General features: G+C 45.1%; 1 protein-coding gene across 10 annotated transcripts in view; it reads right to left on the reverse strand.

Moving 5' to 3' along the window:
* The window catches only part of LOC100058633 (carboxyl-terminal PDZ ligand of neuronal nitric oxide synthase protein), a 286,431-nt gene that overhangs the window by 205,130 nt on the left and 56,597 nt on the right, over positions 1-24,704 (reverse strand). For all 10 annotated transcript variants that reach the window (XM_070267908.1, XM_070267904.1, XM_070267909.1 and 7 more), the window contains exon 2: positions 8,634-8,705. In XM_070267908.1, the coding sequence (XP_070124009.1) occupies positions 8,634-8,705 (72 nt within the window). The remainder of the gene's footprint in view (positions 1-8,633; positions 8,706-24,704) is intronic.

Genomic DNA, 24,704 nt, shown 5'->3' on the forward strand with positions numbered 1-24,704 from the left:
CCCTTGGGGTGGGCAGAATAAGGACCCCGCAATGACGTCTACAACCCAACCTCCAAAACTGGACTACTTTACCTTACGTGGCAAAAGAGACTCTGCAGAAGTGATCAAACTAAGGACGCTGAGATGGGGAGGGAGGAGGGATCAGTGTAGGGAAAGAGTCTACAAGTACAAGGGGCAGGCGGGGCAGGCAGGAGAGTCAGAGGGAGAGAGGTGACAACAGAAGCAAAGGTCAAGAGTGGCATGACTGCTGGCTTTGAAGATGGAAAGGGGCCAAGGGCCGAGGAATGCAGGCAGCTTCTAGAAGCTGGAGAAGCAAGGGAACAGACTCTCCCCGAGAGCCTGCAGAAGGAACGCAACCCTGCCAACTCCTTGTTTTTAGCCCCATTTCGAACTTTTGACCTCCAGACTGTAAGATAATAAACTTGTGTTGTTTTAAACCACTAACTTGGTAGTAATTTGTTACAGCAGCAATAGGGCCATGCTAAAATAACGAGAGAGAAGCTGGTGTTACAACTTGAGCTGTTCAGAGGTGGACTTGCCAACTCTGAACACAGGAAGAGAAGGAAAACACTTAATGACAAAGGAGCCAGTGATGCTGAGGGGAGCCACTTAGGAAGAGTGTTATAGAAAGGGATGAAGTGTTCCCAGACAAAGCCTCCCGGGGGAAAAAAGACAGATTGAGTGGCTCAATGTACGAAGAGGCCACATGCAGTGTGGGGAATGCCTGTGGGGAAGGAAACATGAATGCTGATACGAGGCACTCATGTCTCCAGTTGTTGCTCCTAAAGCCACCAGTCCCTGGATATTCTCCCAAGAGCATTTCATTCATGCTCTCCCCAGAGAGCATCCAGGGCCATTTTTTTTTTCCTTGAGAGAAATTTCTGGAAGAGTTGACAATACTGGAAGGGAGCAGTGGGAGAGGGGAGGGCTTGGCCATTTCCTGGTCATCAGCCCATTCTGTTCAAGGCCACTGACCTACACCACTCTGAAGAGTCACATTTGAGAAATGATGTCACTATTAAACAGAAAACTCTGCTCCCAGACTGGACCATTGTGAAAGCTGCTTGCAGGGTGGCCGAGAGTTTACCCAACGACAGCCTGAGGAGCCACAGTGGGAGGCAGAGCAGCTCTGAGTGCACCTGGCTGCAAGCAAACCGCCCCCTCCAGGTCCTGGCTGCACCGGCCTCCATGAGGCTGCACAGGGATGTGTCCCCTCATGTTTTAACAGCCAGAAATCCAGTCTTTGGTCACAAAGAGATTATCCCCTTTCCAGCACCAAAGGCCCAGCAAGACACCTCTCCCCTTCCCCACCTGAGGCTTCCCTTCCAGCAGCCACATCAGGTTCCAAAGGGGAAGAGTAACGGAGCACCAGCTGCCACCCAGGAGCCCAGTCTGGCTCTCCACACACCTGAATCAAGTGAAGCTACAGAACTGTCAGGTCTGACTTCAGGGCAGCCTTCCTCCTTTCTGGCACCCCCTCGGTGAAGGCCCCCTGGGTTTCGCCGCTTTATGCTCACATGGTCACCAACTAAAATTAATTTTCTCTGTTACTCAACAAAAGTCTACTGAGCAAAGGCCGGCACCCTGCCAGACCCCGGGAATATAGTTGCTACAAATGTTACAAAAGGGAAGGGTGCAGGGCCACAAGAACACGTGAGAGGACAGATGCCCTAGTGTGAAAAGGCCTCCCAAGGAAGTGATGTTTGCACTGAAATCTGAAGAAAGACGCTGGCCTATTCAAAGGAGCCAGATGACACAGCTCAGTATCCCTCAGGATATTTATCTGCATTTATGAAATGCTTTGAAACCCAAAGGAAGGTATAAAAACAATACCAATGAATATAAATAGCCCTTAATGGTTTATAAAGTATTTTTTTCACGCATTATCCCAGATTCAACAATAGCACCAGAGAGACAGAACAAGAATTATCATCCTCTCGCTTTTATTAAAGAGGAAACTGAGATTAACGGCAGTCAGATGCTTCAGCAAGGTTACACGGCAAGTCAAGGAGAAGACTGAAGCCCAACTCTCATGATTGCTCATCCAGAGCGCTTCTGACCACACAGCGCTGCCTTCCCAAGGAAGCTAAAAAGTGAAAGCACAGGGACTCGTGTTAATATTTGGGAACAAAGGACACGCAATTCATACTAATATTTGGCTGCTGGATTCATGCACTCACACAGCAGGCCGGATGGTACAATGCCAGCAGCCTGATGTCAGCATTACTGGCCATCCCTCACCTTCAACCAGTGGCCTTCAAGCAAGAAGTCCCAGTGTCGGACCAACTGTGGGCTCACACAGAACTTTTCCAAACATTGTCAATTGTTCTAAGCCGTATAGCTAACAAAAGGGACTCATGTTCCCTCTTGTCTCCTTTTCCTCTTCTATCTGGTATATTCTCAGACCCTCGGATCTTTGGTAGACAAAGAACAGGGTAATCCTCCAGTGTTTCTGGGGAGACTCTCTTAAGCTTCCTTCTTGCCTGGGTCATCAAAGGGATCAGAAGATAAGATGTGGGTAAACTCAACACCAGGCAGCTGGCATAGGGTAGGGAAAGTACCAGCTCTGGAATCAGAGGCCCTGCTGGTTGGGTCTGGGCTCCTATCCTTTTTAGTAGATAACAAACAAGCCAGGCGTGGTAGGCAGAATGACGGGCCCGCAAAGATGTCCAGGTCAGAACCCCTGTAACCTGTGATCATGTTACTTTACACAGCAAAAGGGACTCTGCAGACGTGATGAAGAATCGTGAGATGGGAAGGTTATCCTGGATTACCCAGCTGGCCCAGTGTAATCAGACGGGTCCTTATAGAGGGAAGCGGGAGGGTCAGAGTCAGAGAAGGGGATGTGACAATGGAAGCAGAGCTCAGAGTGATGAGGCCACAAGCCAAGGGCTGCAAGCAGTCATTAGGAGCTGGAAAAGGCAAGGAAAAGATTCTCCTCAGGGCCTCCAGAAGTAACACAGCCCTGCCAATCCATCTTTTTTTAAAGATTTTATTTTTCTTCCTTTTTCTCCCCAAAGCCCCCCAGTACATAACTGTATATTCTTTGTTGCGGGTCCTTCTAGTTGTGGCATGTGGGACACCGCCTCAGCGTGGTCTGATGAGCAGTGCCATGTCTGCACCCAGGATTCGAACCAACGAAACACTGGGCCGCCTGCTGCAGAGCACACGAACTTAACCACTCGGCCACGGGGCCAGCCCCTCCATTCTTATTTTAGCCCCGTAAGACTCACTTCAAACTTCTAATCTTCAGAACTGGAAAATAATAAATCTGTGTTGTTTTATACCAGCAAGTTTGTGGTAATTTGTTACGGTAGCAAGAGTAAACTAATACAGAAAATAAGGCAAACTAAAGATTTGGGAAGAGTAAGACAAACAAGGGAACAGACCAGGGTTATTAGGTGTACAAGGGGACCAGCTAATGGTACCGCTCTCAGCCTTGAGAAAAGTAGCAAATCCTGAATTCGGAAACAAAGAAAGAGGGCAGTGGAGCAGGTCTAAAAATTATGGCTACCCGTGATTGCAGTTCATTCCAACTCGGTTTGACAGTTAGAGCTCCCCAAAGTTCATCCCAACCCCCAATCAATCAATGGAAGTTCCTAGAAGCTGTCCAAAGAAAACAAGGGAGCAAAAAATGTGCAGTGAATTTCCACTGGCCTGACTCTGCAGCAGTGGAAAGCACGCTGGAAAGAAGTGGAAAGAAGACCTGGGTCTTCCCTCTCGTGACACCTGGGCCTCGCTTTCCCCTCTGTAAAAATGCTATGGACAAACCGACGAGATGCAATTATAGTCACTTCAAACAATGAATGATGTTCTATGATTCTGTGTATTTGAAGGACTTAATAGACTGGGTTTACGCAGGTGCATTTTATTGGGAAAAACAAGTCATTCATTCATTTAGTAAACACTACTAATGGCCTGGCGTTTGGGGTTCAAAGATAGCTATGGTGTGATGTGCTCACCTCCCTCCAGGAGCTGGAAGTTCTCCCTGAGCCACGATGCCTTCATTTCAGGGGTCATCTGGCTGCAGCATCATTGACTACATCTCTCAGTACCCCACAAGGCCTTCCCTGTCTCCCCCAAATTGGGTTACACCTCCCAGGTGCACACTTCCTTAGCTTCTTGCCCTTCTGATAACTTACATAGTTACTCACGCACCTGTCTTGTTGCAAGAATTTTGGAATATTAGCAGGGCATAGAGTGCTCAATAAATATCCGCTGAATGAGTGAGTGAATCAATGAATGAACGCACACACATTATGCTGGCTGACACGGATGGTGAGCCAGGTGTTCCCTTCCTTCCTCTCTGCCCCACCTGCCCACCTCTCAAACAGTGGTAACAAAGAGGAACACACTGGGCTGATCCCATGAAATAATGTACGTGAAAGCATGTTTGAAGTTGTAAATGTGGGAGTTATAAGAACATATGAGTAATAACTATTAGTCACAGGGAGAAGGAAGCACTAAACACCCTCCCCGAGCTGTGAGGGGCTGGCCCTCCTGCCTCTCACTTCTTCCTCCTCTATCTCTGGGGTCTCAGGCCTTCACCTGCGTGGTCTACACTCTAAGCAGCCTCCAAACACACTGCTTCCGGGACAGGCCAATACTGGCCACGAGGAGCCTGACCGAGGGCTGTGCACACAGGCAGAGGGACCCCGGGTAACCAGGTCAGGGCAGGGTCAGAAGTGGTTCTACTTGGGGGAGTGTTGGAGAAGCAGAAGGTAAAAGAGCTCAACTCAGCAGAGGCCTTCTAAGAAGTCCTGATCAATTTATCTTCTTAGGTGCTACCTCATACCAAGAACCACACTAATGCTGAAGTTACAACCATTCACAACCCCCAATCTTGTCCTCAGAAGTATAGGTTAAGGAACTCCCACACCCTGGCATGGGGCAGTTCAGCCCAGAGGCGCCTGTGACAGCAAGCAACCTGGCAATCCATCGTGAATGCATGTCCTGCTTCATGAGAACACCCAGAAACACTCTCCCAACAGATCCGTACCAGAAAAAGAAAACCATCCACTTAAAGGGCCAGCATCCAAGAAGATACATGTGTTACTGAAAAAAAAATCCTGAAACCCTTGTGTGCTGTTGGTGGGAACATAAAATGGTGCAACCATTACGGAAAACAGTATGGAGGTTGATTAAAAAATAAAAATAGAATTATCATATAATCCAGCAATCCCACTTCTGGGCATATATCCAGAAGAATTCAAAGCAGGATCTCAAAGAGATACTTGCATATTCACATGCACTGTAGCATTATTCACAATAGCCAAAAGGTAGAAGAAACTCAAGTGTCCATCAACAGATGACTAGATAAACAAAATGTGTTATATAATTCAACTGAATACTATGCAGCCTTGAAAAGGAAATCCTGTCACATGCTACAACATGGATGAACCTTGAGGATATTATGCTAAGTGAAACAAGCCAGTCACGAAATGACAAATATGGTATGACTCCACATATATGAGGGGTCTAAGTAGTCAAAATCATAGGAAGAGAAAGTATAAAGGTGGTTGCCAAGGTCTGGGGGAAAGAAGCAGGGAGACTAGCATTTACTGGGTAGAGAGTTTCAGTTTTACAAGATACAAAAGCTTGAGAGACATCAGGTGCACAACAATGTGAATATACTTAACACTCTGAACTATACACTTAAAAATGGTTAAATTTAATGTTGTACATTTTTAACCGCCATAAAAAAAAAATCTTGAAAGCACAGAAACACACAAAAGCACAAAGAAAAAAAAAAAAAACCCAAGATACCCAAGAGAGAGAACACAAATTTTAAAAGAAAATCTATGGGGCAAGAAAATATGAAAAATCAGGAGAGGGAGGAGGAAAAACACCAGTCAAATCAACAAAGCCCATATATTTAGCTCAGGTCTACACCGCAGTGTGGAACTAAGAAAGAGGAATCCATACACGTGCTGGAGCCCCAGCTCAGAAGATGAATCTGGCCGCCCTCTGGCCAATCACTTCACTCTGAGCGCTTCCCGCTCTGTGCAATGGAGACAGCCTGCATGCCTCATCCATCGTCCTGTGCAGAGCTCCAGAGAGGATCAGGGACGATGGCATCTAAGGGGCTTGGTGAGGCACGAGCATCTCACAGATGTAAGACACTGTGATCTTTACCAGAACTGCTTCCCCGAGGACTAGCCGCTACTCTGGCCAAGCTGGCAGGCCTGCATCTTGTGAATCCTCAAGAGAGCCCAGCAACCAAACCCTGCAGCATCCTGCCCAGTGTTAGCCTGGCACCGTTCACCACAAAAGGACAAAGTCAGGAAAAGTCCTTTACACAGAAATCACATGCTCTAGTTCTCGACAACTGTAATTACAGCCAAACCAGCTTTTGAAAGGGAGCAAAGAAAAGAAAATAGCAGCCTGGACGCAGCCATGAAATGGGGGGTTCAGGGTAAAACACACACCCAGATTTCTTATTGGTGGCCAGTCTAAACAAGTGACTGGACAGCCAGACCAAACAGCTTTCTGGCCAATTAATTTCTCCCTCTAATTGAATGAGCTGCTCATTAAGCACTGGAAGCAGGTCACAGGGAAGGGAGGCCCCTGGCACACGGCCACACGGGCTGACAGGTGATGACGGAAGAGGAGATGGGGGCCACATTCCAGCCCCAACGGCCCCCAGATCCCACGTGTGGCCAGCCCCACCACACACCCTGCCCCCATTGCTTTGAGAGGACGTTTTCCTGTACCCCGTTCCTTCTGCAAAAGTTTTCTTTCTGCCACTGACTCCCTCACTGGGGAAGTTCCACATCCGGACCCTTTGGTTCCCCAGCTGGGCCATCACCCAAACTAGGGTCACAAAGGGAGCAGCACAGTCCTGGGAGTGCATCCCAGGTCTACCTATTGACACCAATTTGATCTAAAATTAATAAATCTAATCCTCCAAGCTTCTGTTTCCTCATCTACAAAATGTGACAATAATATCCTCACCTCATCTAGAGAAGTTGCAAATAAATAACATTATATCAGTATTAAAGGGCCTAATAAAGCACCTGATACTTAGTAAGTGCTAAAGAGTAGCTACTACTATGGGTGGCTACTATTATTAATAGAGATATTACCGTAATAATGATAGTGATATTAGCAACAACATATACCTCATCTCTCAAAAACAAAGAAAAGAGGAAATTTTTCTGGTTAAAACCCCAAGCACAGGCCAGCTCCAGGTCCAAGCCTTGTCACAGCAGCAGTGACAACCACAGTGACTGCAGTACGCCATCCTAACAAGGGTCACACCCCAGATATTCCCAGCCAAGGCCTCTGTGCTTTCCATCTGAGCAGGAAGGTGAAGGAAGAGAAGGAAAAAACACCTGGGAATACTGAACGACCAGCCTGAAGCTACAAGGGAGATGAATTTTGCATGTTCTCACAAGACCGAATAGAGAACTGCATTCAGGCCACACGCCCGCCACTTCCTGGACTCCTGTGACTCCTCACGATGCCTCTCTGAGCCTCAGATTAATCTAGAAAATGAGGGCAACATGACCCTCCCTTCACAGCTTATTGTGAACATTAAAGGAACTAACTCCTTTCAAAGTGCTTTGAAGTGACTCATTCCCATGTCCGTGAAAAATAGCATTGTTGTATTTAACGGCATTGTCAATAAATTCAACCTCACAATAAAAAACACTGAAGGAGTGGGAGGGTCAAGGCAGTGACAGGATTATTTTATTAGGCTGATGAACAGATTAGAGAAACAGGAGCAAATATGCTAATTTTCTTCCCAAAATTACCGTCACTGAATTGAGGTTTCTGCTGATCAGATGAATTGGCTGAAGTAAAACTAGAAAGCAAAATAAATGTCCCAACATCTGCTACGTGGTTCCATTTAGGTGAGCAGATTCTTCTAAAAGACCAAGAGGCTGCATCCAGGATGACCAACCCAGCCACCTCCATTCTTGCCAAAAAGTCATTACAATCCATTTGACCAAACCTACCTTTGAAATGCACAAATCTAAACTAATTTCTTCTGCTTCATGGACAAATTTCTTCACAGTGATCACAAGACAACTTAAATCTTGTTCAAGCTCTACTTTGTGCATCCGAGTCAGAAAGCAACAGGTTGGAAAGCTTGTTAAACTCTTGTAGAGCACCCGAAATGGCAGATGAGAATGCAAAACGCTTCTAGGGCCTAAAGCGACCAACCAAGGAAATTGTTGAAATCCCACATTTGTTCTTCAAAATTTAAGGAAATCTTACCTTATAAACTAAGAGAAATTGCATTACTTTTTTCAACATTTGGGGCAATTAATAACTAATTATCGAATTTTTTCCATAAGGCCTTTGAATAAAAAAGACACTTTGCCAGTCTCATTCTGTGAAGGACTCCAGACCTCCTCAAAGGTGACACGCATCTCAGTTTGAGAAGCAGCAGGGCAGGAGAGAGAGAGGATGGTACCCCTTCAGCCATCACATCCACTTTAACCTTGGCTTTTAATCAAGATCAACCACCCAACTCATAACAGCTTCCCTGGACAGTATAGGGAAAGAGGGTCTGGGGTTCACAAAGGGTGTAGCCATCCATTTTGGCACCATTAGCACTATCTAAAAGAGCCAACAGCTAAGATGCTTGAGTTTGGCTCCACACAGTCCCACTTCCAGCCACTCACCCGTATCCGGCGCATGGCAGCCACGATCTCCACTCTGCTGTTGGGCCTCGGCACATCCAGGCTTCCTACGTACTGCGGGGAAGAAGCAAACACGCTCATTAAGAAGAGAGGTGGCAGGCGTCCCCAAAGACAGAACACTAGCAGTGGAAGGACCTTTGCAGGTCATCCAGCTCATCTTCCCATTTCACAGATGAGAAAATCAAGAGCCAAAATGATGTCTTGTTTCGAGACTATTTCTGACTTTATAAAAAGCAACTAGATAAGAAACTGCTTCCTTTTTCATCTTGTGCTTTATCAGAGATGCAGCTAAGCACTGTGCTTAACCAAGCAGGTGACTCTCCCACCACTAACTTTGCAGCAAGGTACCTTACCTTGCTTTGTCTCAATTTCCTCATCAGTAAAATAGAATTTCAGTAAAGAACAAATGAGATGAAGTATAAATCTCTTACACAAATCTGCTCTGCACATATTATACACTGTTTTAATTAATGGAACTTCATCAAGTTAGCCCTGGATGTTATAGAGACCTCATGCACTTAAGTTCCTAATTGGCAGAAAGGAATGGACTACTAATTTTTTCTTAAAAAATTTAACCTGATTAGACTTTTTAAGTTATTTTTATTCTGTGTGTGTGAGGAAGATTGCCCCTGAGCTAACATCTATGCCAATCTTCCTCTATTTTATGTGAGACACCATCACAGCGTGGCTCGATGAGCAGTGCTAGATCTGCACCTGGGATCCAAACCTAGAAACCCCAGGCCGCCAAAGCGGAGCGTGTGAACTTAACCACGATGCCACTGGGCTGGCCCCTTAAGTTATTTTTAAAATAAAATGACATGCAGATTGTTTAACATATGGGTACTTTCCTGCTGTAGATTATTCAAGTAATGCAGAAATATACAAAGCAGAAGAATAAAGTCCCTCACTGTCAACAGTTTGACATACATCTCTGTGTGCACTGATGGACACATATATTCATAGACACACAGGGAAGTTTATTTTATGTAAAAAGCTTGATACTTCTCACATTGTTCTGCAACACATTTTTGTTTTTGTTTTTGTTTGTTACTTTAAATACAATTTGGGCATCTTTCTCTGCCAATGCGTACAGGTCTATCACATTACACATAATGGCTCCCTGACTGATGGACACTTACCCTATGTCACTATTACAAAACTGCTTCCACAAACCTCCTCATCTACACACCTTTGACCTCATTCAACTAGCTCTTCTGATCCAGCAATCCCACTTGTAGGAATACAATAGAGACTCTAGTCATTCCATAGCAGGATGAAACTAGAAAAGAGGAGGACAACTCAACATTTATTAAGCACATTTAATATTAGTTTCCTCATACACACCATCTCATTCCAAACTGACCCATTTGGATGTGCCTTTCCTTTTTACACATAAATTATATAAAAATAGCCCAGGGGATATCTTAAAAATGAATAGCCCCAGAACAACTCAAAAGTCTACCCAAGCAAAGACTGCATTAACAGAAGATAAGAGGATAGTCATCTTTGTGGGAAACGTATCTCCTGTGGTTACAGGAATAAAAGGTTCTTCCTGAAAACTAGAGCTAAGGCTGTCCCCAGTGAGGAGGGTTTCAAAAACTAAATATTGCAAAAGGTTTTCCCCTAGTATTGATCCACAGTTTGTGCTAATACACTGAAGAACACAATTCCCAGAAGCCAGTGGTAAGCAGTGGACACAGGGCAGTCCGGGCCCACGGCGGGCAGCCCCACCACTGCGGGTGGGGAGCAGTGTACCTGTGATCAAGCACCTGGAGACTCACTCAGGTAAACGAAGTACCTAGATCTAAGAGTGTAGTCCGATTTAACCGTGCTTGGCATTTCTCCCCTCTGAGCTCTGCTGGGGCCCCCGCAGTGTGTCTACACCAGGGACCTACACAGCCAGGAAGGACATGAGGCCCCGGTTTGGGATTGCCCAACTTCAAAGGCCCTCCAGCCGGGGGCAGTTTCCACACGCCCTCTCCTGGACGCTGCACGCCTGATGGCTCTTGCCCTGAACTCTGAGCAGTCAGGACTGACTTGGCAATCAGACTCTCGTGGGCTTGTGTTCCCTCAGCTGTCACATGAGAGCCAGGACCTCAAGCAAGGTCACCCATTACAGGTGAGCCTTGGGGAAGAGTACAGTCCTCTCACACCAATCTCTGCCACACCAGGAAAGGGCCTGCTGCCCAGTAAGATGCACAACTGGGCCTGAACACAAATGCCCAGATGGGACCCGTCCCCACCGTGCTACCTCCACCCAGCCCTTCTCTCCCTCCTCAGGAAGGGGCCCTGCCAGACTGAGAATCCTGAAGCAATCAGGAAACATGGCGTGCAGGAAGGATGGAGGCGACACAGATGGAGAGGAGAGGCGGCTTTCTAACTCTGGACGGGTTTACTAACGAGGGAGCAGCATTGCAAATGTGAAAGAGCTCAATAAGGACACTCAACCACTTTACCCTACCAGCGCCTCCTTCACTCCATCAGCCACCACCCAAGCCGGCATGTGAGCACACCACCCACATGCAGTGCACACACCTCATGTGCCACATGCACACACGACTCATCTCACTCACCACACGCACACACTCATCTCACAGCCCCCACACAAAGCAGGCGCACACTCACTAATACTTCACACTCATATTCACACCACACACACACTCACTCGTCTTCCCTCCTTCTCAGTCACGTGAAGAAAATCACAAGTCATCCTATCTGAGAATGAGTCCGGAGCAGATAACCCACCACAGAGGCAGCTTAGAGTCAAAGTCTCCATGACGGATGCACCTTAGGGTCAAAGAGATGCAAACGAAACGCAAAGCAGCGTTCAGGGTCCACAATCCTAGTCGAAAGCTAAATATCTGCACTAATAACAAGAACCAAAAAGCAGAACCACAATGCCAGGGAAGCAGGGGAGGGGTGAGAAAGCCCACTCCTTGGGGCAAAACCAGAGGGTATGATAACACTACCGCCATATGTACAAGGATAATCCCAGCACAAAAAGAGTATCGAGAACTAACCATTACCACCTCCACAACTAACTTCAGTCCATCCTGAGTCTCCAGAGACAGAATTAAGCGTCAGACACGGTCTAAGACCTGCTGGAGGGTGGTCCTTACAACCACTCCACTTCAGTGGTGAAGCTCGCCATCATCGCCTTGGTAAATGAACATAGGCTGGCACCCTCCCCCTCTAGACTGGAAAGTTGGCTCCCGGGCCTGAATTTCATCCACCTGCTGAGCTAACAACCTTCGGAGATCCTGGCTTTTGTCACCTCCTACGGGGATCAGGAAAAAACCAAGTCCCTGCCTTCAGTCAAAGGCTGATGCATAGTGACAGGTTATCACTCAGAAACGGCATCCCCTTTATCTGCCTCTCCTGCAGGTTACTGGGTGCCAAGGGCTCCTAGGACAACAGAGGCAGGTTGGCTCCATGCCTGGGAATTGGAGGAATAACGTCAAAAGGGAAACTCATGCTCTTTCCCCTCCCCATCCCTTGAGCCATAACTCTTCCCCAGGGCTTGCTCATCTTGATTAACAGCCCCCAGTATACTCAGCAGTTGTTCAAGCCTGAAACCTGGAAGTCGTCCCTGAAGGAGCTTCTCCCTTATTCATCAGAGCTAATCAGCAACTGAGACCTGTCAATTCTCCCTTCGTCTCCACTGTCCATCTACACTGCCACTACCTGATCCCAGAAAACCTTCCTCTCTTACTTAATTTACACAATGTCTCCTCACTGGTTTCTCCACTGCCCCCAGGACCCCCTCCAAACCTTTCTCCACAAGGCTGTCACAGTGAAATCTTTCAAATGCAAATCAGCTTGTGTTATTTCCTTGCTTAAGAACCTCCCATGCTTGCTTCCACCTGCCTTAAAGACGTCAATCAAAGCTTTCAGCATGGCCTACACAGCCGGCATGTCCAGCTTCATCTCACACCACTGACCTCTCTGTTATCGAGAAGGTCCTTCAAATACACCATATCTTCTCACATTCAAGGGCTTCCATACTTGCTCTCCCCTGTTCACAGAAGGCTCTTCTCCTACCCTCTCTCTCTCTCTCCAGTCCTCCAACATCTATGATCCTGTAGATCTCTGCCTAACATCTACTTCCCTGTGCTGACCCCAGGGAAGGTGAGATGTTCATTTGGATGACTCCTGTAACTCCCCACAGTTCTCCATTATGGCATCGACACATAGCTAAATACAGGATTTACTCATCACTGGCTGACTGTCCCTACCACGGGTCCAGGCACACAGAAGATGCCTAAAACATACCCGACTGGCTGGAACCCTCCAAGAATGAATGCACATTCATCCCAAGTGTTCATGGCAGAATTACCACTCTGAGGAGGGGCAAGAGGAGAGGCCTGCACCCTGGCTTCTGCCTGGTGTTCCAGTGTCACAGGCATCAGCCTGCTCCTTCCAGTCAGCCATCCCATCCTGTAGAGTCCTGCCATGATTCTATAGACTTACCTGACTTTTACCCAGGTACCTGAACTGGACCTACGCCAGACGTCTTACAGGAGCACAGGCAATTCCTGGCTTACCAAAAGATGATGGTATTTCAAACCTTTCTGTTGGTGAATTTTTAATCACCTGGCATTCTGTAAGACTTCTGTAAGATTCTGTGCTCGCCTTCCAGGAATCCCTGTGGTGAGACATCACACAGGGCCTCTATTCAGAACATCCACCCCGGAGTTGAAGGGAGGAATAAAGTAAAAGGAGTAGAAAAATATCAGGGCCTACTTCTTTTTCACTAGCATCTACAAAGAAAAACAAACTCGAAGGAAGACGCAAATTGTACTGGGTAATCACGATAAGATATTACCTGTGTCAGTTTTATCTGTGGCTTCATTTTCCAGATAAGCAGGAGTCATTTGCAAATAGGGTTAATCAAAGGACTTCAGATATTTTTTGCAAGTTTCTGGACCACCTCAGCCTCAGTGCCAGATTAATACCTCATGAAGTTTTTTTCATTTTCTTGCTTCCACCCTATTTTCTGGAGATTACCTTCTGAAGACAACGATAAACTGAACTGTAGGGACTGCTGGTGTGTGAGTCCCAACAGTAAAAGCAGCAAGACATCAACAGCCACCCCATTGACTTGTTAGACTTTCTGTCATCACCTCGCTCGGGATCTCCCTTCATTTACAATGTTTCTGTCAACCGTTTCCAGAGACCAGGAAAAAAACTTATATATGAATCAAAAATAAATGTATCAGATGATTCTGCTTCCGATAATGTTGGAGAAACTATATCATCAGGCCTCCAACAAATAACAAATGTGACATGTGGACAAGATATAAAAAAATAAGTTTGCAGAGAATGTACAACACAAAGAGTGAACCGTAATATAAACTACGGACATTAGTCAATAATAACGTGTCAATAGTGGCTCAATTGTAACAAAGGCACCACACTAATGCAAGATGTTAATACTAATAATAGAGACTGTGTGGGCTTGAGGGGTGAAGGGGTATATGGAACTCTGTCCTTGCCACCCAATTTTTCTGTAATCCTAAAACCACTCTAAAAAATGAAGTCTATTAATTGCAATCATAAAAATAACTTTGAAGGCACTGGAGAGAGACCAAAAACAGGCAGAGATTGGCAGGGTTGATGTAGGATTTAAGACCAGTCACGTTAACTGTCTCTAAGAACAAAAAATCAACACTCTTCAGAAGAGAATAGCAGAATCTTGTGTCATGGGCTGTTAAAAACCCACTGACTGGCCAGTGCAGGCAAGGCCATGGGGAAAGGCCACAGTGCCACACTTCCTTGGGGTGAAAGGACAGGGCCCCCATAAATGGGGACAATGTAAAGGTCCCTGGATCTCTCCATTCCCAGCTCTCATCTTCTCTCTGAAAACCACTCAGTTCTCCAGCCTCAGCCCACAGCGTATGACACTAAGACTCAGGAGGAAGCCCCTCCTGTTACAGAGAACAACGAGGCCTAAAGCAATCAGCAGATGGCAGGGAAGGGGTGAGGTCTCCCCCCAGCTCCTGGCTTCCAGTCCAGACCCTCCTGCCTGCCTTCTTATCAACTCTTCCCCTTTCAGGTGCCAAACCCAGTCTGGTTTCTATTCTATCACTTGCCTACCTTCTCACATCCCTCAGGTCTCCTGGTCACAGTGTCCTCTCTGCAAAAGCACAGACAAGCAGTAAGAAATCTGATACCCTGCTTGTATCTAGAAACCACCAGCGGTGATGGGCCCATCTGAGTTAGTCCCTTAACCGATCCTCTGTCCTGATACCTTCTAAAAACTGAGAGTCATAGAAGTAGAGGATTTCAAATCGAAAGAAACCTTAGGAATCATGTCCAAGATTACGTTACAAAGGTAAGATTAAATAAGAAAGTATGAAAAGTATTTAGCATGGCCGTGCACCCTGCCAGCGCTTACTAAATGTTCACCATTATGACTCTGAAGTTGCTCTTTTTCACATAGCCCTGTTTGTTTCCTCCCCAGCATTTAACAAGGTCTGTAGTTGAAGGGTTACCTCATTCACCTGGTCATTCTCCGCCTTCCCCTAAGGAATGGGAGCTCGCTGAGGGCTGGCACCTTGCCCCTTAGTTCCCGTATTCCCAGCCCTTAGAACAGGGCCTGGCAGAGTAAGATTCAAGTATCTGCTGGATGACTGAGGGGGCAACTGCGGCCCACAGAAGTTAAGTGACCTGCCCGAGGACACAGTCAGTGCGTGGCAGCACTGAGGCCAAGAAGTCCGTTCTCCCCACTCCAGGCCAGCACCACTGCTCCAACAGGGAAGTTCTTCCTCGCCTGGAGAAACCGCTCTCAGTGCACAGCGGAGCGTCCCGCTGAGCGGGATTATGAATGTGACCTGGGTGAAAGTTCTCGCCTCATTTAGCATCGAACAAAGCAGCATTAACTGCAGCAGCAGCCCCAGATTCCAGGGCACACACTCAGCCAATGACCTTCTACTAAATGCTCTGGGGGAGGGGATAAGAAAAGTTGCCTCGGGTGTCCCACTTCCCATTTCTGAGGCCTGCTGTGTTCTCCAGGTGCTGAGGTGTGTGGGAGAGGGAAGAGGGATTTAGAAGTCCCCATATGGACATTTACCAGTGTCCTGACCCCAAGTGCAACAAGACAGAAGCCTCAGGGCAGTTCTCTGCACCCCTCCTTCTCCCTACAGACAGACAGACACACGCACACACACACACACACACACAACCAGAAAAGCTTCCAAAATGCTTGATATGCAGCTGCACACCACGTCTTTATTTATTTGTAGCCTAAGAGGAATGAGGCACTTACATTTCTTCCTCTCTCTCCCAGCCCATCCGAAAAAGGAAGTACTATTCGAAGGCCATCTGATGTAACTGTGTCACTATTGATCAGGGGTTCAGCAGGAGCCAACGAATGTGCCACAGATGACAGCAGAATCCTTCCTGCTCCTCACCATTAAGGGGTCGGGTGCAAAATAATTGTGGTAACTTGTCTTTATGCTAATGCCTTGCGATTCTCTACAAGGGACAGAGGGTAAGCCTGAATCATTCAACGTGCCCCTGGAGAGGCTGTCTCTTTGAGTTCTTTTAGTCTCCATTAGCAAAAGCGTAGATGGGGCAGCCTGATCATTTCTCTTTATTATGAGGATGTGCGAGAGAGAGAGCAAAGAGGAGAGAAAAAATCAGTAAGACAGAGAAACTGTCCCGGTCTTTCAACTATTAGCTCCTGGATGAAAACCTTAGTTCTCTGGCTGGCAACACAGAGGCAGGCCAGGGGCAGAGGCCAGGGCTGCATCCTGGACAGGGAGAGCTTTCCGTCCTGCCCAACTGGGATGCTTACTTGGCCAGTTGGTTACTCCTCGTATGGAAAAATAAGGAAAAGGGGGGAAAACTCAAGGCAAGGGGAGAGGCAAAGAGAAATGCAGACAAAGTCTACGAGATAATGAAATCACCTGGGAAACCACCAGGTAAACCAGGAACGGAGAGATGAACAAGGAACACCAAGAAATCACAGGGAAGTCAGACCCAATGCAGAGTTCCAGTGGCCTTAAAGGTCAGTTGACCCAACACTTCATTTTAAAGAAGGGAAAAGTGAGGCTCAAAGAGAGAACAGAAACATAGCTTGTAAGTGGCAGAATCAGAACCAATGGGGGTCTCGCTACCCTGCATGGCCTGACCGATACTTCAGTAGGAAATAAGCAATCGGGATGAACACAAGCCAATGCTCCACTAAGACCTGGTTCACTACCTTAAACTCAAATTGAGATGGATGACGAAGCCTGTGCATGGACACTCGAATGGCCCTGAGGTCAAAAACAAACCAATGAAAAATTGCAGGGCACCAAGACTTGCTTTAAAAGGACAAAGGGTCAGTATTTGGTTCACTTGAATGACTTTAGGAATGGAACTCAAGATGCTCATTAATGAAAATGGATTGATGACAGTGAAGGAAGGAAAAAACCATCCCGCTATTGGAGAGGACCGGGAAACTGAAGAAACACAGAGATGAGAAGGCCCTAGCATGATGCTAGAGAGGGATCCCCTAAGCCTTCACACACAGAATGAAGGCGTTCACCTTTGGCCACCACCAACATTCTATACCTGGTAAATTCTAAGTATTTAAACTCCCCAAGCCTCTGCTTCATCCACAGCACATAGCTAGTATCTATACTGCCTATACATCAGGGTTGTCATAAGAATCAAAATTAGATAATAAAAATGCAAGCTTTATAGTTTATAAAATACCATACAATCACAAAGAGATGAAACCCTTTATATCATTACGTTCTTGCTCTGTGAGACAACAAGACTTTGAAGATACAGAATTTGTAGCTTTACAGTAATCCCTTCTTAGATCCTCATGGACTAAGGACCGTGCATAAAGCAAGGTGATCCAAAATGCCATGGAGTCCATGGGAGACGGAATCAAGAATTCAGTCCCACAGGCTCAAAGAGGAGTGAAGAGGGGAGGGGTGAATGCCACAAGGAGACAGTGTCATCAGTGACCAGGCCACACAGACAACTGACAAACACCCCCACTTACCACCCCCAGCCGAGGAATGGCTGTGACTCTGCGAATGTGCTCACAGAACCTCACGGGGTAGGCTCAGTTTGAGGTAAGTACCGTGTCACATTTCCCTCCTGACTGAATGAGCTGTGACCAGGCAGAGCCTTCCTGGAGCTGGGGATGCAGGATCTCTAGTACAACAGTCAATCATGTATCAGCACCACTACTGAATGAAATCCCACGAAGGAGCAAAATTTCCAGATAACTGGCAGGTAACTCCATCTAAATACCAAAGTTTTCTCTAGTTTGAACTTCCTTGACTAGAAATCTTCCTAAAATATATTATATTCTGCTCTAACAATTGAGACCTTGGTAAGCTGTAATTCAGTGTATTTCTTCAGGATTCAGAATAACCATTATATACATTAGTTAAAGTATAAGCTAAAATCGGCAATGACTCCATGCAAAATGGCTCCAAGCTACTACTATGCCTTTTGAGTCCTTGAGGCTGAGTTTCAGTATTTTTTAACGCTTTCTACACTGTTAGCAACAAGTATGATAATGATATGCTACATATGCTTCTGCCTTTAACAACAACTGTCATCAAATCCTTAAGAAAGAACTAGCAAGACAAATCCAGCAATATGTAAAAAGGATTATACACAATGACCAAATGAGATTTATCCCAAGAATGCAAGGTTGGCTCAACATATGAAAATTAATGTAATATACCATATTAATAAAATAAAGGACATCTAACCATCCCAATAGATAAAGAAAAAGTGTCTGACAAAATCCAACAACCTTCCACGATGAAAACGCCCAACAAATTATAAATGGAAGGGAACTTCCTCAACCAGATAAAGGCCATCTAACAAAAAATCCACAGCTAACATATTACTTAGTGGTGAGAGAAAGAACGATTTTCCCCCAAGATCAGAACCAAGTCAAGGATGTCCACTCTCATCACCTCTGTTCAACATCGATCTGGAAGCCCCGGCCAGGGCAGTTAGGCAAGAAAAGAAATAAAAGGCATCCAGATTGAAGCAGCAGCAACAAAACTACCTCTATTCACAGATGACATGATCTTGTATATAAAAAATCCCAAAGAATCCAAACACACATAATAAAAAACTTACTAGAACAAATGAATGAGTTCAAAAATGAATTTAAGAAGCAATTCCATTTATAATAGCATCAAAAAGAATAAAATAGTTAGGAATAAATTTAACAAAAGAAGTATAAGACTTGTACACTGAAAATTACAAAACATCACTGAAAGAAATTCAACAAGACATACATCAATCAAGAACCTCCCATGTTCATGGATCTGAAGACACTGTTAACATGGCAATGCTCCCCAAATTGATCTACAAATGCCATGCCATCTCTATTAAAACCTATAAACTGTTTCTACTACCAGCACTTCTGATATCAAATGTGTAGGTTTTCCACACCAAGTAATTCTCCAATTCTCTAGAGATAACAACTTGGTGTCCTAGAATTTAATTCAATTTTGACACTAACTACCCAGAGTTAGTACAGACCCCACAGGTTAAGGGGCTCAGTCTCACAGGACTGTCCCCCAACTTCAGATGCCAATTTCAAGTCCCAGGCCTCCCGTACTTCTGACCAACCACCTATAAATCAGGGGTTTCTAGGACCCCCTTTCAGGTTCAATAATTTGCTATAACAGCTCACACAACTCAGGGAAACACTTTACTTACTATTACCTAATTTTAAAGGATACAAATGACAGCCAAATGAAGAGGTATATAGGACAAGGTGTGTGGGAAGGGGCACAGAGCTCTGACAAGCCTCTCTGGGCATGCCACTTTCCCAACACCATAATGTGTTCACCAACCAGGAACCTCTCCAAACCCTACTATTTAGGGTTTTCATGGAGGTTCCGTTGCATAGGCATAACTGATTAAGTCATTGCCATTGAGATTGAACTCAATCTCCAGCCCCTCGCTCTTCCCCCTAGGTAGGGAGGTGGGGATGCAAGTTCCATCCTTTAATCACAAGGTTAGCTCCTCTGGCAACCAGCTCCCATCTTGAAGCTGTTAGGGGCCCACCAAGAGTCACCTCATTAACATCAACTCAGGTAAAGTTGAAAAGAGCTTCTCATGAAGAACAAAAGATGCTCCCTCTTAACCTCTATCAATCAGGAAATTCCAAGGGCTTTAGGAGCTCTGTGCCAGGAACCAGGGCCCAAATATAAATTTATTATATCACAGTATCACAAAATCCCATCTGCCCTTCTTGCAGAAATTGACAGGCCAATCCTAAAACTCACGTGGAAATGCAAGGGACCCAAAATAACCAAAACAATCTTGAAAAAGAACAAAGTTGTAGGACTCAGACTTTCCAATTTCAAAAATTACTACAGTAATCAAGACACTGTGGTACTAGCATAAAGTTAGACATATAGATAAATAGAACAAAATTGAGAGTCCAGAAATAAATCCTTACATTCACAGCCAAATGATTTTTGACAAGAGGGCCAAGACAATTCATCAGGAGAAAAACGGTCTTTCCAACAACTGTGCTGGGACAACTGAATATCCACACATGAAAGAATGAAGTTCAACTCCTACCACACACCATATGCGACATTTAACTCCAAATCTGTCATACATCTAAATGTAAACGCTAAAACTATAAAACTCTGAGAATAAAACATAGGAGTAAATCTTTGTGACTTTAGATTAACCAATGGTTTCTTAGATTTGACACAAAAAGTACAAACAACAAAAGAAAAAAGAATGAAGTGGACTTAATCAAAATTAAAAACACTTGTGCCTCAAAGAATACCATCAAGAAAGTGCAAAGACATGGGAAAAATATTTACAAATCATATATGATAAGGAAATTTTATCCAGAATATAATTCTTACATCTCAACAATGAAAGACAAAAAACTCAAACAAAAAATGGGCAAACAGGGCCAGCCCAGTGTCCCAGTGGTTAAGTTCAGGCGCTCTGCTTTGGCTGCCCAGGGTTCACAGGTTCGGATCCCAGGCACAGACATGCACAGTCCTCATCACGCCATGCTGCAGCAGCATCCCACATACAAAAAAATAGAAGAAGATTGGCACAGATGTTAGCTCAGTGACAATCTTCCTCAAGCAAAAAGAGGAAGATTGGCAACACATGTTAGCTCAGGGCCAATCTTTCTCACCAAAAATAAAAACAAAGAAAACAAAGAAAGGAGCAAAGGATATGAGTAGACATTTCTCCAAAGAAGATACACAAATGGCCAATAAGCACATGATGCTCAATCATTAGTCATTAGGAAAATGCAAATCAAACCCACAGTGAGATACACTTCACACTCACTAGGATGGCTAAAACAAAAAAGACAATAGCAAGTGTTCACAAGGATACTGGAGAAACTGGAATCTTCACACACTGCCATAGGAAATAACACAGCCACTTTGGAAGTGGGGCAGTTCCTCAGAAAGTCAAACATAGAGTTAACACATGAACCAGTAATTCCACTGCTAGGTATACACCCAAGAGAAAGGAAGACATATGGCCACACAAAAACTTGCACATAAATGTTCATAGCAGCATTATGCATAATAACCAAGAAATGGAAACAACCCAAGTGTCCACCAATGAATGAATGGATAAATAAAACATGGCATCCATATAAAGTAATATCATTCATCAATAAAAGGGAGTGAAGTACTGATACATGCTATATAAAATGGATAAGCCTTAAAAACATTAAAAGCAGCTATTCGCAAAAGGCTATGTATTGTATGATTCCATTTATAGGAAATGCCCAGAACGGGAAATTCCATAGAAACAAAGTGGATTAGGGATTGTCAAGGATTGGGGAAGTGACCGCTAATGGTACAGGTTTTCCTTTGGGAATGATGAAAATGTTCTGCAATTAGACAGTGGTGATGGTTGTGCAACTATGTGAATATACTAAAACCCACTGAATTGTACACACTTAACACGGTGAGTTTTACAGTATGTAAATTATATCTCCAAGTTATCTTTTTAAAAAACGCATGATAACGTCCCCCTTTGGTTTGCTGTGGACAAGAAAGTAGAACCGCAAGCAAATTAGCTTCCGAGTGAGCTTCTCACATGCTCTCCTTTAAGACACAGCTATGAGCCTCAGCATCCATTTTGGCTGCTCAGCTTTCTCCCCGGTGCCTTTCTGCACTGCTGGCTGTCATCTGGATGCTTGAGTTCACCACATAAATAATCCCTGGGGAAAAAATGAGCTATAACGGTACTGAATTTTAGCTCTACTTCTAGAAGATATATTTCCCTCCCCAAAGAATATGAATTTTTTCTGCACTGTGAGAGTATAGCCATCCCATTTCATATTCCTACTCTCCATTGCAGGAAAATGAAACCGAAGCTCACAAAATAGATTATTTCTGTATCATGCTGAACCTTCTAGAGCAAAGAGTCTAAACAACCATGCCATTTCTGGGACTGCCTGAATGAACCAGGCTCCCTGGGGTGACCCCAAAATACAGCAGCACCCATATTCCAGGCAGGAATATATTTCTAAAGACATGCCAAGAAAAATGATAAAATAATGCATTATACATTTTCCAACTTAAAAATTCCAACATTCAGAGACTTGACTGAAAGGAAAGAAAGAAAAAGTCAGCTCGTGGCGAGATTAAGGAAAGGAAGCAGAATTCATGCTTTGAAGGGACAGTAATAGCCGATCATGTTGTCTGGCGCCCCTCCCCCTCCACATGGATACCTGAAATTTTCATCTCTTCTATAAATCCCTGCCGTGCCATCAACCAGCCCATGCTTAAATACCACCACTGATGAAGAGATCACTACCTCAGACAGCAGCTGTTAGGAAGTTCTCCCTTAAGGCAAGCTAAAATTGGTCTCCATCAAGATTCAGATTCTACTCTCTCCTCAAATACGTAAAGCTATCTCTTGTCACCCTGACACCCAGAGGCCTTCTCTTCCGTACGTGATAGCTCTTCTCGTCTTTAGAGTTCAAAGGATACTATGGGTAGAGCTTCACCATTCTCCTCAAAAAGGTGTCTCAAGGGCCACCAGCTCTACTAAGCATTACCGTGAGTGCCCTCTGGCAGGTTAAGACATAAGGAGGGGACACTGTAAAAGAGGATAAATTAAGGAGAAACAAAGTAAATGAGTAGGAGAAGAAAGATAACGAGAGAGAGGAAACTAAAGAGGTGCCCAGGAGGACCAGCTGCCAAGAGGCACGCCCACCGGGCTGAGCCTTCACCGTGACGCCAGCCAAACCCCGAGCAGCAGCAGGTTCAAGAACTCCAGGGACAGACAGGAGTCAATCTACTGGCTCAGCCACTAGGCTGCACTGGCTTTTAACCTGTGTATAAGAGAGACAAGAGATACCACTTCCTTTTTTCTCACATAAGAGTTGAGAAAATCCTGCGCTTTGTATCCCAGAAAGGAGAAATGAGGCAGAGACAGACCAGTTACTAAGATGACCAGCGGAGGCAAAGTTTGTCTCTGGTGACCTTTCACCTCTCACCTTTGGTCCCATTCCTCATCTTTCCAGGTACTCTGTATCCAGCCCTCCTCCCAGTACAGTATCAATCCTCTGGGCGATTTCCTGCCCCCCACCCCGACTTTTCACCACCAAAACTTCCCTGTCCTATGTTCCAAGTCCTCAGCCTGCCTCCTCTTCACACATAGCTAACTAATTAGACAAGCTAATCCATATTAGGACAAGCACTGGCAGCAAATGGCCTAATTTACTAGCCTGGCCAGATGACACACTCTCACCTTAACAGCATTCTCATGAAAACCCAATATCCTGAGGCTATTCAATGGCCTTCAGGGTTTCCGGCACTGAGTATCAGATCAGTAGAGTGGATATTTGGGGACAGAGATGCCTTTTAACTATAGCCTTCAAATCACAACATGGAAGCTTCTGTCTATTCTGCCCAAGGGGAAGTGATGGCCCCGTACAGAGAATTACAAAAGTTGAGATTCAGACTCTTAAAGGAGGTAGCAAGGCATAGCAGAAAGAACCTGGGCTTTGGAGCCAGATCTGGGTTGAAATCTGAGCTTCGGTTTCTTCTTCTATAAAAAGGGAAAAAGACTACCCTCCTTTCAGAGCCACTGTAAAGATGAAACGACATAATGTATACAAAGCGCTCGGCGCTCACATCTTTCTGTTTAGGTTAGTTCTCCCTGTTACACTTAATTTCACTTCCCAGAGTTGTGAGCTTATATTTTATTCTTAGATTAACTGTGTCTCCTCTAACTAGACTGAAACTAGGTGTCGCTGTCATTGTCACCACTGTATCCTGAGGACTTAGCACAAAGCCTGGAGCATCACACAAATGAACCAACAAATGGTAGCTTTTCCTGGTGTTAAGCAAGACCCTTTAAGATGTTATCTAGTTCTTTTACCTACCTTCAGGCAGTCCCAAACTGTTAAGCCTCTGTCTTATCACCCAACTTCCTGTGATGATCCACCCAAGAGTCCTCATAGCAGAGTAATTAATCATTCTCATTATCATCATCATCACAAAACAGCAAATACTTTTGCAATGAGTTTCCAGATACGGTAATCCAGGTACACTAAAGGACGCAGTGAGTCTCAGGAATCAAAAGTCACAGCAACAATTCCTCTCACCAAAAGGCGGAGAGAAAGAGTAAGAAAGGCTGTAAGGACAATCAAAGAAGTTTAAAGAGAAAAGAGTCAACAAGGGTAGCCAGTGAGAGGTGGCAGCAATGAGGGGTAAGCATGGACTATGAAGACAGAGTTGCTCAGAGAGAAGAAAAGATGAGAGCACCGGAAGGCACCTCCAGCTTTCAGTCCCACCTCTTGTTTTACTCTAACAAGGCAAGACACTGATGTCCAAAGATCAAATGGTTTGCTCAAGGCCACCCAGTTAGTTACAGAGTCAAGGTGAGACTATGACCCAGGCGTCCTGGTTTCCAAGCCAATGCTCTAAAGTAACAAACAGTACGACAGAACTAAATGAAAAAGCTTGGCAGCCCCGGTCCCAGCTCCACCACTTGTAAGATGTTCTATGAATTTCAACCAGCTGGTCAACCTCCCTGAGCTGCCTCCTCCTCACAGTGAAAAGGAAA

The sequence above is a fragment of the Equus caballus genome, chromosome 5 (genome assembly GCF_041296265.1).
Source record: "Equus caballus isolate H_3958 breed thoroughbred chromosome 5, TB-T2T, whole genome shotgun sequence".
In the NCBI taxonomy this organism is placed as follows: Eukaryota; Metazoa; Chordata; class Mammalia; order Perissodactyla; family Equidae; genus Equus; species Equus caballus.